Consider the following 15,835-nt stretch of genomic DNA (forward strand, 5'->3'; position numbering starts at 1 on the left):
CAAGTCAAAAATCTTCTTTTAATATACGATGTGGAAAAAGACAAATACACGCACACATACACGCATGCACACACTAACACATTTATTCACACAAACAAACACGCGCAAATACTCACACAGTTATTATACTCACACTAATAGAGAAGTAAAAACTTAACATACCCGTTGATTTTTTTTTTTCAACTAATCTCCATTACGTGTGTGACTAGTTACAACATAATTATGCTGTTGGAAGATAAGGTTACAATAGATAATTGCAGTATTATGGTGGCCAATTATTGTATACAAGTTTAAGAGTATTACAATACAATTATTTCACATTGACATTACTTGTGTTCAAGTTAGCTTTTTTTTCGCTCAAGTTTTGCTTTCCATTTTCTTCTATTTTATTTTTGAAAAGCGATTCATTTATGAAAATTCAGTGTTCGCTACTTTTGAATTTCTTTCAACAGCGGAAATGCAAGGATTGCGAAGATCTTACTCGACCATCGTGCTGATGTCATAGTCACTACTCGTCGTGGACAAACAATGCTTGACTTAGCCAGAAGTGGCGGTGATAGCCAATGTCAGCAACTCATTGAATCTGCTCTGGATCCTCTAAACATGTCGCAAGTACGTGATAGTTTAATCGCATAATTGTATTTTCTTTATCTTTCAGTATTTTTTTTTTTGTTGCAGTAGGCTCGAAAATATCATTTGGTTATACTTGCAATATTTTGAGCTCTGCGTATTATCTGAGAGAGTGAGAGTTTTAATCTTTTATACTTCAACACAATGTTCAACTGTTCATCATTTTTTCTGTCTTCCAGTTAGAATCCTTTATTTTCCATCAAACCCATGAATCACATTGAAGCCAGTTTTAAAACCCTATAAATTCTGAAAGCAGTCCTCAGTGACAGTGAGAACTGGTTGAAAAAAAAATTACATCATTTTCATAAATATAATGATCTCTTTAGTGCAGGCTTTCCACTACTACACGCACACACGCACGCACAAAATCGACGGTTTTCCTGTTATTCGTCGGAAATCAATTCTTGACCCTTTTGTGAGGGCAGAACCGGAATTAAACAAAACAAATCACTAGAAACACTAAAAACTAGAAATGTCGCTGTGGGGACTGGTATGCCTCTCCTACTAGGTCTATAGTACGTCTTAACAATGAGTGATGACAGTTTCACAAAATTGGCAAATTGTTAAAATAACATGTTTGTCACAAATGTGTTCAATGTTCTCTTTCCTTGAAGTAGGCTTAATTGGATAATGGCTATCTTCGTAGAGAACATGTATTTTGGATTTTGATGACTTTTACTTGACTTCTGACCCATTTATAAGTTATATGCATTGAGTCATCTTGAAGGTATGGAAAAAAAGAATTTCTGTATTAAATTGCAGATTGTTAGCATTTCAACCTGGCCTTTGACCCTTGACCTTTGACTCTATGAGTCCCAAGAGAATTCCCAAGTAAATCACTGTCAGACAGAACATGCATTGATATGTACTAAATTTCATGATGATACCTTAAGCCACTTCTGAGATATGGAGGAAGAAGTGTAATTCAGCACTATCACTTGATCTGTTGATCTTTGACCTTTTGACAAAAGAAAAAAAAAACACGCTTTTTCAGAGAATCTCTATTTGGTAATACATGTATACACCAAGTTAAAAAAAAATCCTGCAGACATTGCCTAAATATAAGGGAAAAGGTAAATTTTTGAAGAGTTGACCTTGGCATTTTACTCCTGACCTTGGTCTCTATTACCGTCAAATTCCCCAGATAATCACTGCTAGTCAGTACATGCATATGTAGTATGTACCATGAAGATACCTTCAAGCATTTCTGTGATATTGAGAAAAAAAGTGGAAATTTAACATTTCTACTTGACCTTTGACCTCATGACCCAAAACTATACATAGAGGATTTTTATTGGGTAGTACATGTACAGTTAAACTCGCATAAGTCGATCTTCTCGGGACTGAGCAAAACACATCGACTTAGGCGAGTTTCGACTTGTACGTAAGTCGAAAAAATCGACTTAAAGTTACACCACACGTACATAAATGTATAATGTACATGTATGTTGTCTACTCTGGAGCCGAGAGCTGGAGCGGTGTGCCCGATATTTGCCCTTCAGCAAGACACTTTATCCACATTGATGCAGGCCAGGGCTCCACACTATAACTTTTATTTTGGTGGCCCCAAAATGATTGATTTTTATTTTTTGGTGGCCCGAACAAAAAAACAAAAACAAAAACAAGCAAAACTAAATCGGTCCTACGTTCGGTCCGAAAGTTACCGTTATTTATTTCTGATTGTAAAAGCAGTCATCCACCATTTACAAGTATTTTAACACCTTCCGGAGCCGAATGTTGCCGTTAATCATTTTCAAATGTAAAAACAAGCAACCGACATTCATTCTAGGATCTTACGGAGCTGAATATCATCCTTATTCATTTCCGAACGTGAAAGCAAACATCCGCTTTTTATTTCATCTAAATGAGCCGATTGATACCGTTAATCATTTCCAAATGTAAAAGAAACAATCTGTTACTTATTTTAGCATCGTACAGAGGAGAATATTACCGTTATTCGATCTCCAAATTCAAAAGCAAACACCCGACATTTATTTTATGATCGTAAGGAGCCGAATGTTACTGCTGTCCACTTCCGAAAGTGAAATGAATCATCTGACATTTATTTTGGCATCTTCAGGAGTCGAATGTTACATGCTATTGACTTTCGAACGTAAAAGCGAACTTTCGGCAATTATTTCATCATCGTACTGAGTTGAATACTATAGTTATTCATTTCCGAACGCCAAAGCAAACATTCAACATTTATTTTAGCATCTTCCGGAGCTGAATGTTATTGCTATTTACTTTCGAACATAAAAGCAAACATAAGACATTCATTTTATCATCGGACGGAGTTGAATACTATTGTTATTCATTTCCGAACGTTAAAGCAAATATCAAACATTAACTTTACCATCAAACGCAGCTAAATGTTACTGTTATTCATTTCGAAATTTAAAAGCAAACATCCGACAGTTATTTAGCATCGTATGGAGAAGAATATTACTGCTATTCACTTCCGAACGTAAAAACAATCATCTGACATTTATTTTAGCATCTTCTGGAGCCGAATGTTATTGCTATTTACTTTCGAAAGTAAAAGCAAACACCCGACATTTATCTCATCGTCGTACGAAGTTGATTATTATTGTTATTCATTTCCGAACGTCAAAGGGATAATTCGACATTTACTTTAGCATCTTCCGGAGCTGAATGTTAATGTTATTTACTTTCGAACGTAAAAGTAAACATCCGACATTTATTTCATCATCGTACGAAGTTGATTATTATTGTTATTCATTTCCAAACGTCAAAGGGATAATTCGACATTTACTTTAGCATCTTCCGGAGCTGAATGTAATTGTTATTTACTTTCGAACGTAAAAGTAAACATCCGGCATTTATTTTATCATCGTATGGAGTTGAATATCATTATTTTTCATATCCGAACGTCAAAGCAAACATTCGACATTCATTTCAGCATCTTCCGGATACTTTTTTTTTTATCCTTATTCATTTCCGAACGCAAAATCAAATCTCTGACATTCCAAAAGTATAAGCAAACATCCGACATTTATTTTAGTATTATACGGAATCGAATATTACCGTTATTCATTTCCAAAATTAAAAGAGCAAACATCTGACATTTATTCAGCATCTTATGGAACCGATTGTTACCGCTTCATTTCCAAAACTGCAGGCAAACATTCGGCTTTTTTGGTGGCCCGGCGTGCGTTTTTGGTGACCCCGGTCGCAAATTAACCATTCGCGAAATCGTGATTCGATTCGCGAAAAGACTCCGCTAAATATAAGGCATAGATCGCTACACTCGGCAGGGGCTACGTCGTCCTTTCACCAGGTCTCGTTACAAAACCAAAATCTCGCGTGAGTTCTTGCGTTACCTATCGTTAATGTTAACGAAACATCGTTAATTTGCGCTAGGGATCGTTACTCATCGTTGCTACAAACGTTAATTTTCCCGATCGTTAGTTTGCGTTACAAACGATTCAGGTGAAACCGCTTGCGTTAATGAAACGTTAATGTTTATTTACGCAGTTTCTTTTGGTATATACTGTATGTAAACAAAAACTGGCGTCTCGTGATTTTGACAGTGATTTATTACACAATAAAATCTTATTCGACTTAGGCACAGTGAATTCAATGGTTTTTCCGTGAAAGTGTTCTTGGAATTTCATCGACTTAAGCGAGTATTCGACTTAAAAAATTCGACTTATGAGTGAATTAATACACGTAAGTCAATGGGGAAAAATCGGGACTTTTTAAAATTATCGACTTGCGCGATTATTCGACATATGCGATGTCGACTTAGGCGAGTTTAACTGTATAAACTTTCAGGAAAATATCTTCATTTATTGGATAGATGTGGGAGAAATTGTGAAATTTGACCATTGACATTTAACCTCGAGCATCTGCACCAAAAAGTTGATAGGCACAATTTCAACTCCTCAAACATATGCATGCCAAATACGTCAAACGGTTTTTTAGTTACGCTGTCCACAAAATTGATTACGCACGGACGGACGGAAGGACGGACAACCCGAAAAACAAAATGCCTCCGCGACGAAGTGGTGCCATAAAAAACAACAACAACATCTTCAACCCGGCAGTTGTATTTATTCATTTATTTGTGCTTACTCTAGGCTCGTCCATTTAATTACGACTTTTGGCCACGTCACATCCACCCTATTATCTAGTAGATTGCATGGACAACTTTTTTAAAGATAGGTTTTTGTTGTCGTATATTAGTGTTCTAGATTTTTTTTTTTTTTTGCAATGAATTTAGCTAGGTTACCAACTGGCATCCTGTCATTGTGAAACTTAATTACTTGAAGTTTAAGTGGAGGGCCACGCACACCATAGTAGTGTTATTCTGTAATAAAAAAGAACACGAATCAACAGCAGCAACAACAGCAACAATTCTACTTGACAACTTCGTTGAGTATGAAAATTCAACGGGGCTACGAGGCGCGGGGGACCTCCTGTTCGCTTGCCTTCACCGATCTCATTCGTTAGAAGCGCACTACTTACATCCCCTCCCCCCCCCCCACACACACACGCACATGCATATCGATGAGATTCTGGCTCTTCCTGTGATTGCACATTTCATACTGACAAAACACCACAAAATGATTCGGGTTATAATAGCAGTGTAAAATGGTTTGTTTTTCGACTCTGCAATGTTTTGCAAATGTCTTTCCCGAGCGCACACAATCGTAGGATGATTTTGATAACCCGTCTACAATGAGTGAAGCTGAGTTTTAAACACACTGTTTGTTCCACACACAGTATCGGATGTCTCGTCGCACTTGAATTGTCCCGTTCATTTCCTTCACTTTAAATTTTCCTATGTACACATTTTGGTGCATAAGCATGATAAGAAACATCCTTTCCTGAGGTTTTCGTTTTCATGGCTGATAATCCTCTCTTTCAAGAATTTGAAATCAGATTGAACAAAAAAAAAAAAAGATATCTGGTGATTTTTCGTGGGTTTTGCAAAGTGCAAGTTTACACGCCATATACGTCAATACACATAATAATAATAATAATATTAGTGCAGAATGATGGGATATGAGAACATTGTGCAGTAATTTTGCAACTCTTCTCCCACAGCTGCAAATTCATCAGTAACGCACCTAGTAAATGCGTATAGACGTATGCAAACATGTATCATTTTCTTAATTTCACACAGAATTGATTTAACGTTGTTATATGAAGAGCTGTTCCTACGACGTCGTTCCAGTTGTCAACTAACCGTTTTTATCTATACCCGAATTTTTGTGCTCTTGTTAGCAAATCCTCACTAATCATGGCAACGTTCAATTGCTCTAAACTTTTGCACAGTGTAGAGGTCGTATCTCAATATCTCAACATCCTTAACGTCTCTTATTAACAGATTGAATACCAGGCTAATCCACGAATAACCGGATCATTCGACGAAACAGGTGGCGAGCTTGTCATGGAAGAATATGGAGTGAGGATGCTGATACCAGCAGGTGCCATTGAGACAGGGAGAGAGCTCATCTCACTGGAGCTCCTGTCTACAACTCCTCGGATTAATCTTTCCCCAGATGAAATGATAGTCTGTTGGGCACTCCGGTGCGAGCCGTCCCATCTAGAGTTCAAGAAGACAATCACAATCACAACGCCGCACTGCGCAGAGATGGTAGAACCAGACGACGTTTGCACTGCTTGCTACTGCTGGTCAGAGTATCGAGATGGTAAAACCTTCTTTTCTTTCAGTCACTTCCTCAAATTATCATTCAATTTTTACCCTGCAATTCCATTTAGGAATTAGTAAAAGTTAAGACTCATGCCAAGCATTTTATCAATAAGGTTTTATTTAGGGACTGTCATTACATAAGATAGATATGGAAGTGTGAGACTCAGTCAGCTTATTTGTCTTTGCTCCTTTGCTGTACAGTTGAAAATACGCTCCTTCCGTGTCTTTCTCCAAGAGTTCTATTGATGGGTATTTTACAAGCAATTCTGAAAATGGACAAATACAGTAGCTGGTATGGCTTTAAAATCATAATCTATGATCGGATGTTGTATCATTCAGGAATGCACAAGTAGTCAGGAGTCTTGTATCGTAGAAAGATCTTTCGTTATTAAACTCCAAAGCGGTATTGGTTACTAAAATCTAGGTCAACCGTACGCCGTGACAAAGATTGAAGGACACCAGGGAGAAGGAGGCAGAAATGTCCAGACATGTACAGTTCTTAAAGAGTATCTGGAGCTTCGCATTAATCACTTCTCTTGGCATTTGATGTCGCTGATTCGGAAGAATATTCCGTCGTGGCGCCGCATAAAGAAACGAGTTCTCATCACGCCGTACATGCCTAGATCAATGCCGCAATCTCGAGTCTTGCATTTGAGGATCCACGTGTATGATGACCAGAAGGGCCATGATGAGGTATTATTTTCTTGACTTGCTGGAAAGTTTAGGAATAGAATGGTTCACTTTAAGATTGTATTGTTTAAATGATTTTTTTTTTTTTTTGGATGTTAACATACAGTGCGCACATTTGAAAAACATACATAGACGCAATTGTTATCTCCGTGAAGAAAAAGTGAACAACATGAAGGAGGACCAGTGTATTCGAAAGCTGCAGCAATGAAACTAAATAATTGTGTGTACACTGCACTCCCGTTATAACGAAAACTAATGCTCGGGACCGTCAGTTTTCTTTCGTTATAACGAAATTTCGTTATACCCGAACAAATACAATATATAACGAAAACAAGCAAACCACACATATATCATATACTGTTTGTTGAAAGCTCATCACACACTGGAAAGCTATTTGAGATTTGATGTACCGTTTTAATGTTATTGAATATTACACTTAAAAGAGAACATTATAAAGTTGTTTGTATTATCACACCCGTCTAGAAAAAAAGGGGTTAAGGATTCGGTTACAATTCGCTATGCCAACCGTTCGTTTCTTACAAAAGTTAGTTTCTCCGAAGGCTCCTTATTCCGAAGTGTCGCCATTCCCGGGATTCCGAAGGTTTCCTCATATGAAGCTTCGCTATTCCGAAAGTTCATAATTTAAATATTGATATATTGTTCGTTTTCCGAAGGTTCGTTGATCGGAAAATGAAATGAGGTTCGTCATTCCATTTGGATTAACGAAACTTTTTTTAAATGTTCCGATTAACGAACGTTTGGAATTCCTATGTCACTCGGAATAACGAACCGTCGTAATAAGAACCCTATTTCATTGTCCGATTAACGAACCTTATTTACAACGAACCTTTGGTATAACGCCAATATGTTCGCAATAACAAACCCTATTACATTTCCGAACTAACGGACATTTAGGTGTATCAGAACCTGTGTGTTTTGTCATAAGAACCTTCGGAACAATACAGCGGACCTTATTCAATTTCAGCTTATTGTACGTATTACGATAACGCAAGTTCACTCGAAAACTTTGCTTGACACACGGAGCAAACACAGTAATTGAAACGTTCGCCCATGCAGAGACGCGAGAAATGCTTGTTCCGCTCCGCATTTACGAAAGCGATCCGCATTTCGGCATAACGGAGCACATTTCTGTTGTCTTCTTTGTCGGTGATGCTCGGAAAAGACTTCGTTATAACGACAATTTCGCTATAACCGTGTTCGTTATAGGCGAAGTTTTTACCATAGACTTATGTGGCAATAATTTGGGGACCAGAAGTTCTACTTCGTTATAACGAAATTTCGTTATAACCGTGTTCTTTATAACGGGAGTGCACTGTATACGGCAGTGACATTTTCTGCGTGTTAGTATGTATTTATCATATCAACTTCCTGCGCTCTCGTTCCGCAGAAAATCATGTTTGAAGAAGGCAAGTCGGGATACAGCATCGTCCATCCCAGCGTAGTTCTCGGATTTGAAAGAAGAATCGACGTCACTCTGCGATGCGAGGACCATACTCTACAAAATGTCCACGAAAAAGTATTGATTGTTTTATTTCCCTTTGCTATTTTTGTGAATTTCCTTTATTTTCTTCGACTTCAACATGAGAGAGAATCAAAATTCAAATTCAGAATCCGAGCGATCAATTTCATATATGGGCGTTCTATTTTGTTTTCGTGAAATCAAATTCATGATTCGGCGTTCAATTTCCAAATGCGAGCATTGCATTTCCTACTTATGTGTTCAAATTCACGCGATAGTCATGTGATAATGTGTGAGCTTGTTTGGAGCGTTCAATTTCATTTTTAAGTGATCAAGTTCCTATTTCGTGCGATCAATTTAACGAGGAAAATGGAGTAGACTTTTTGTTTTTTGAGAAAGGAGAAGTGGCATACACAGCCAATGGAGGCTAGCATAGTGTAATCATTATAGTTTAAAGGTTCTACATTGTTCTCTGTTCATGTATTCTTTGTTTTTCATCTAAAACATTCTGATTATTGTAAGGTACAATCGGCAGTGCATCCAAACCACACAACGACAGTCTAATCACATTTCTTGACGATACTACATGCATGCTGACAACGCACAAACACTAACTACGTAATGCATCAATTTAAAGACAAACTGACACACAATGACCTCACATAGTCTCGCAAAAGTGAACCATGAGATAACAATAAACAACAAATACGATATAGATAAAATCTCCATGTTATCAGTTTCAATGTAGACCTAGTCGAATTTTATTTTTTCTGAAGGTGTCAACCAACCTTCCGTATCATGCTCGTCTATACACATTATGTGACCCTGCATCACAAAACCAACAAAAAATCGTCAGACATGGATTTTTAGTAAACCCGTTCCATACTGAATTCTGAAATCCCCATAGACTTAGAATACACAGGCCACCAGGTTTTTGTATGGAACGGATTCAGAGCAGATATTGAATGAACAGATTCTAAGCCTTAAAATGATGTATAACTCAATTCAAATGGATTCTCTTAACCTATCTAAATATTGGAAAGAAAGCACACACTCTGGAAAGGTGTAAACTGAGAAAAGAGGCTCTGAAGTAAATGTGACCCTACATCACAAAACGAACACAAAGTCGCCAGACATGAAATTTTAGTAAAGAGCATATTCTGAAAGAGCAGACTTTAGGCTTGAAAATGATGTATAACCCAACTTAAATGGTCTCTCCTAACCTATCTAAATATTGGAAAGAAAGCACACACTCGGGAAAAGTGTGAACTGAGAAAAGACGCTCTGAAGTACAGTGTCTATTCAAGCGCTAAATTTTTACCAAGCCGTGCTGGCTGTGCGATGAATGGGACAAAAAACAGGATGTTAACCACCAGAGTAACAACAATGATGGGGTTATCAGATTATACTGAAATTGAACATGCCTTATTAACACATTCTGTCCATACTTAATGGCATTTACTAATGCTAGTTACTAATAAAGATCGTAGCCTATTAAACGTTATTGACAATATTGTTCTGAGTCGTAATCAACTAAGATCTAGCCACCTGATATGTTTGTTTGAGTTTCTGTTCATCCCTTATTAAATGCGAACCGAAATTACATTTTTGCCCACAAGAAACTGGTGGTTTCCCGACCGATCAAAATACCAATTACGATTGCCCGGCAAAACTACCTTATATGGGTAATAATGTACAATGAATATAGTCCAAGAGCATTAGGTCAAAATAGGCTCAAACCTGGACATTTCTGGTAACAAGCTGATTTTGTTCAGGATTGGTCTAGAAATATGTCTAGAATAACATACCAAAAGTCCTCATAAATCATTGAGCGTTTTCCGCAATCCAAGATGGCGTCCGAAATGGCCACCATTTCCTGAAATTCTTATAACTTTTCAACCGCAGAGCCCAAATACAGCATCTCAATGTCTAAATATATGTTTTGGAGCATGAGGAACCCAATAAAATACATATTAAAGGCAGCCGGTCGTCGCAGGCGATTCGCAGCTCAGTAGAAAAGCACGACAAGCTGCTCCTCCCGTTATTGTACCCCCGTACGTACCGAATGCCGAACACGACGCTACGCAGCGCACCAGCGAAAACCAGATGGGGCACGAGCGCCGTGCGAGCTGTCCACTGTAATTTCAACATGGACGCCCGAATACCAACCGAATGGGGCCGAATGGGTGCATGCACAAAACCGCACAACAGCCATGCGCATGAAAATCTCTCCCGGTCCGCGACACAACAAGTAGTGAGAGCTGTCGGGTGTACGTACGTACGTATCTGGCTCCAGTCTCTGTTTATATGCACTATGGTGCCAATTTCAGCAATCTAAGCAATAATATTTCCAAATGTCTGAAAATATTATATAACAATATCATAAATTATTCATATATTACGTTGTTTGATATTTGGTATTTATAAATATTATGCTTTGATGAAGAAATATTAAAACTCTAAGCTTCATGTATAGCAAGTTGCAATGCATATGGCCATATGGCAGGTTGTTATGATCTCATCGTGCAATGTTGTCTGCTGCGTCAGCATCATGTGTTATACGTACAGCTTACAGTACGTTGGGCCGGATCGTAACATAACAAAGTTGATAGAAAGTCGTCGGTACCGGTATGTCAATATCAATATTGTATGTGGTATGCGAGTACTGTTTGCAATAAAAAGTGCTGTACTGTTTCGGCTTAGCCTTGGCTTTGGTTTAGTAATGAAACCTCACAATGGAGATCAAACAGCCGTCCAACTCGAGGCAACGTATCTACTTGTTTGACGCTATCGACGACTGGAGAACGCAGAGAGACGTGTTCTTAGCTGGAGGACAAGTAAGAGACCAGAGGGGGGGGGGGGGCTTCAGCGTCAGCGTGCCGATGAAAAATTTGCTTTCCACTTGCTGGAGTTGCATGAACAGTTTTGCAGGAATTTTTATTTAGAATGTTCAATTTCGTGTTACGACATGCACGGTGGAATTGTGTTGCCACGGCTTACGCCAATCAAGCAACCCCAGCTGGCCAAGTCAACAACTTCAAGGAATCCAGATCCAGATGATGTGTAAGTAGAAGTCTACACATGAATCAATGATTGAAGTGGAATGACTTTTTCTAATCTAGTATCAGTAACTTTAGGGCATTTGCGTTTGATCGACAAGTAGGCCTATTTTTCTATGTAGTCCGCGTTCTCATTTATGTCAAATTATGATAATGCCGTAATTGAAATGACATTTGCTGGGTCAGTTTAATGTCATTAGTACCATTAAATTAGAAGTTTTTCATATCAATCATGTTATGCAAATTCCCCAAGAATATGATTTAGGATTTGCAAATAAATAAAAAAAAAATGAATAGATCTATCGCAAGCTCCATCATACATGTAGTCTAACCCAATAAATCTGGTAGAACTCTAACGTTTAAACAGGGGAACTATAGGTTCAAAGATGATAGATCTATTTAACAATAATAGATTCTAGTTTAGGCCCTACTTCGACTTGAAGGTATGTCGGTTGGTGCACGGCCCCCTTCTACCACGGCCACAGTTACACTGTGCAGTGCAACTGTGGCCGTTGGCCCTGCACGGGCACAATCGCTTCCCCGTCCTGAATTTACACACGCTAGGGCAAGTATGGTTGGACCTACTACTAATCGACCGCCTAATGTTTATCTGCTTGATAAGAATATTTAACACTGAAATTCACGTAAAAAAACTTGACCTACGTGATTGAGAAAATCCAGCTCTATCAAATGCCGTTGTTCCGTTTTCGATTCGAAGTTTCAGTGCAAAAATATCGCCGACGAACTTGCGTGGCCTCGTTTCAGCTCCCCGCGGTAAATCGCGTTATTAGGATCGACCGCTGTTTTTGCATTGACAATGCACGCAAACCGAGTTGTATTGAACACCGTGTTGTACGAAGCTTTTTAGAAGCCTTTTAGAAACTTCCATAGACATTACATTGTGCTGTCATTACGATTCGGTGAAAATATTCATTCGAAATTTTGTCCTTGATTAAAACCATTAATGAACAATGAATTATCGCGTTTTCCCACACCATCCTCATATCACATTCAAAGCCAATCCATTTTTATGTGCTTTGCGCGCAGAGAAGTGCGTACTAATTGTTCAGTGCACGAATTATACGCGGTCGGTTTCAATAAGGGTGGTCGATATGTAGTAGGGCTACACAAGACACAGGGTCTCCGACCCAATCGTCGGCGTTCAGAATGGACAACTCGGCGGTAATATCCGCTACCCATGACGATGTGTCATCGTCCATGATGGCCACCCTACCTATATATAATCTGATCTGACGATTACAGTGTAGTTAACGAGTGACGACGATCGACGGTGCGATGAAGAGAAGGCGTACACTGTAGTCGTACGAAGTATAGGCAGCTAGCTACTATATAGCTCATGCGAACATTGCATCACACAGTACATGCAGTATACCATACATTCAATGCACATTACACAAAACGTACTCCCCGCGCTGAGATCAATCAAGCGAGCAAACGAGATACTATAGCGCGATACATTGCTTTAGGGATGTCTTGCGCACACACACATTTCGCTTCGTAGCAACTTCCGAAGCGAGTTTACGTGCTGCCGCCCGCGGCTGAAATATGTCCATGTATCCTCGCGACTGGGTGTCTTTAACTCTTTATGTGCCATGGTGGAAACCCCCTGTGTGCCACGTTATTCTGAGACACGAAGGTAGTCATACTTTGAGAAAGGACTATGTTTTTCCAATTTGTATAACTTCTACAAATTTCTGTTAAGATGGGCATAATAGTAGGCATAGTTAAAGATGAATGCCAACCTTTATTTCGATATAAATTGTATGACGAATCTATTTTCAATGTTTCTTTTGAATGACTATTTGCTACAATACTCTAAAGGCATGACTTTAGCACGTAAAACCGTGACAGAAACTTATAATGTACGAGCGAATCTAGTTTGGAACACCGCTTGATAGTCAATCACCACATAGAATGCAAGCCGTATAAGACAGGAACAAAAGCACGATAGGCGCTTTCATTGTGCCTCGCGATTAGCAGTGATTAGCGATTTATCGATCGATTTTGGCGGCTTTGTTTGTTGAGCAGAATATGCGAAGTTGGCATGCCGTCGACTGAGTCGGACGTGCGAACGTGGCACATAAAGAGTTAAGAGATATTGACGCACACAAGTATGGTAATCAAAGATGGCGTCCAAAATGGCCGCCATTTCCGGAAATGCTTATAACTTTTCAACCAGGTAAACCAAATACAACATTTAAATGTCTAAATATATGTTTGTTTGTCTTTTTAAGGATGAAGAACTCAATAAAGTACAGATTAAGAGTTGTTGAAGCACGCAAGTATCGTAGTTCAAGAGGGAGTCCAAAATGGTCACCATTTCCTGAAATTCTTATAACTTTTCAAACTGGGAACCCAAATAAAAAAAAAGATGAAATGCCTAAATATTTGTCTTTTACAACGAAGAACACAATAAAACACATATCAAGATATGTTGACGCACACAAGTACCGTACATCCAAGATGGCGTCCAAAATGGCCACCATTTCCTGAAATTCTTTTGACTTTTCAACCAGGTAACCCAAATACAAAATTTATGTCTAAATAACTGCTTCTGACGATGAAGAACTCGATAAAGAGATGTTGACGCACAAAAAGACCGATAAAATTGCTCGAGCTCCTTCCAAAATATAAAATGGCGTGCAAAATGGCCGGCAGTAACAATCTATCTCACAACTATGTAAATAAATATCAGTATAGTATATAAGATTTTTTTTTTGATATATAAACAAAAACAGTTTCTATGTGTAAAGTATACAAATAACATTTGGTTTGGTTTGGTTTATTTCTGCATTTTCTTTCTCCGAATACAATTGCAAACTAGACTCGGAATTTGTCAACACTGACAAATTAGGTGATCCGATCTATTGGGAAATCAATGATTTGAGTCCTGATCCCAATAGGCATGACCATACAGGTTTCATCTGTGTTGAGGGGACATTGGCCATGTGATGTTTGGAGTCTCACGTAGAAAAGGGAGTCAGACCTGCCATATTTGGTACCGAATTCCGTATGCACTAACGAAGATACAAAATGAAGTATATTTGACCTTTGACCCCATTTTGCACACCAAAGATGGTATCTGAGCAAAAAGTAGTTATTTTGTGTAATGATTCTTGTAAAATGGTTTTTGCGTGTGCAAAATATGGGAAAGATAGGACAAGTATTCACCAAGATACAGGATGAAACATTTATGACCTTTGACCCTAATTTACATACCCAAGATGGTTTCCGATCAAGTAGTAGTTATTTTATGACATAATGTACGTGACATGAATTAAACATGTTCAAAATATGGGGGTGATAGAGGCTGTTTTTCTTGAGTTATTACAAAGAAAGTTGCAGAAAGAAAGAAATATCTCAATACATCGAAGATAAGCTTTAATTTCAACCAAGTTTTTTAGCATGATCCCGACATCGTATGAAAAAACAAAAGGCACATTTCTGATAGCGCAAAGTCTCAGCTACAACATATTAAAATCTGGGAGAAATTCACCGAAGGGTAAGTGAGCTAGTGCTCGATAAAGACAATCATGTCAACTTTCATATCTAGAAAAATTCCCTCCCATAGAGATAACACGTCATAACGAAGATACAGAAAAAAGTACATATGACCTTTGACCCGACTTTGCACAGACAAGATGGCATCTGAGCAAAAAGTGGTTATTTTGTGAAATGATCCTTGTAACATGGTCTTTACGTGTGCAAAATATGGGAAAGATAGGACAATTATTCACCAAGATACAGGATGAAATATTTATGACCTTTGACCCTAATTTACATACCCAAGATGGTGTCCGATCAAGTAGTTGTTTTTTTTTAATGAAATAATGTACGTAATATGAACTAAACATGTGCAAAATATGGGGGTGATAGGGGCTGTCTTTCTTGAGTTATTGCAAAGAAAGTTGCAGAAAGGAAGAAATATCTCAATACATCGAAGATAAGCTTTAATTTCAATCAATTTTTTTTTTTTCACGATAGCCCAAGGTCTCAGCTACAACATATTAAGATTTGGGAGAAATTCACCGAAGCATAAGTGAGCTAGTGCTCGATAAAGATAGTCATGTCAATTTTCATTTCCATAAAAATTGCACTCCCATAGAGATAACACGTAAACTGGTCAAATTTGACAAGATTACTTTGAATCCATTTTTACGAGGTGATGCCGTCATCCAATCAAAATGCTGTTATGATATTAATGAAAGAGCATTTGATAAGCTACAACATACTGAAATTTGTGTGAAAATTGGCAGGGGATAAGTGAGATAC

General features: G+C 38.2%; 1 protein-coding gene across 1 annotated transcript in view; it reads left to right on the plus strand.

Moving 5' to 3' along the window:
• Positions 1–567: 567 nt before the first annotated feature.
• The window catches only part of LOC140233875 (UNC5C-like protein), a 116,870-nt gene continuing 101,602 nt past the window's right edge, over positions 568–15,835 (plus strand). The window contains exons 1-4 of the mRNA XM_072313963.1: positions 568–612; positions 5,987–6,311; positions 6,738–7,006; positions 8,412–8,540. Of these exons, the coding sequence (XP_072170064.1) occupies positions 604–612; positions 5,987–6,311; positions 6,738–7,006; positions 8,412–8,540 (732 nt within the window). The 5' untranslated portion in view covers positions 568–603. The remainder of the gene's footprint in view (positions 613–5,986; positions 6,312–6,737; positions 7,007–8,411; positions 8,541–15,835) is intronic.

This window comes from Diadema setosum, chromosome 10 (assembly GCF_964275005.1).
Source record: "Diadema setosum chromosome 10, eeDiaSeto1, whole genome shotgun sequence".
NCBI classification, from domain to species: Eukaryota; Metazoa; Echinodermata; class Echinoidea; order Diadematoida; family Diadematidae; genus Diadema; species Diadema setosum.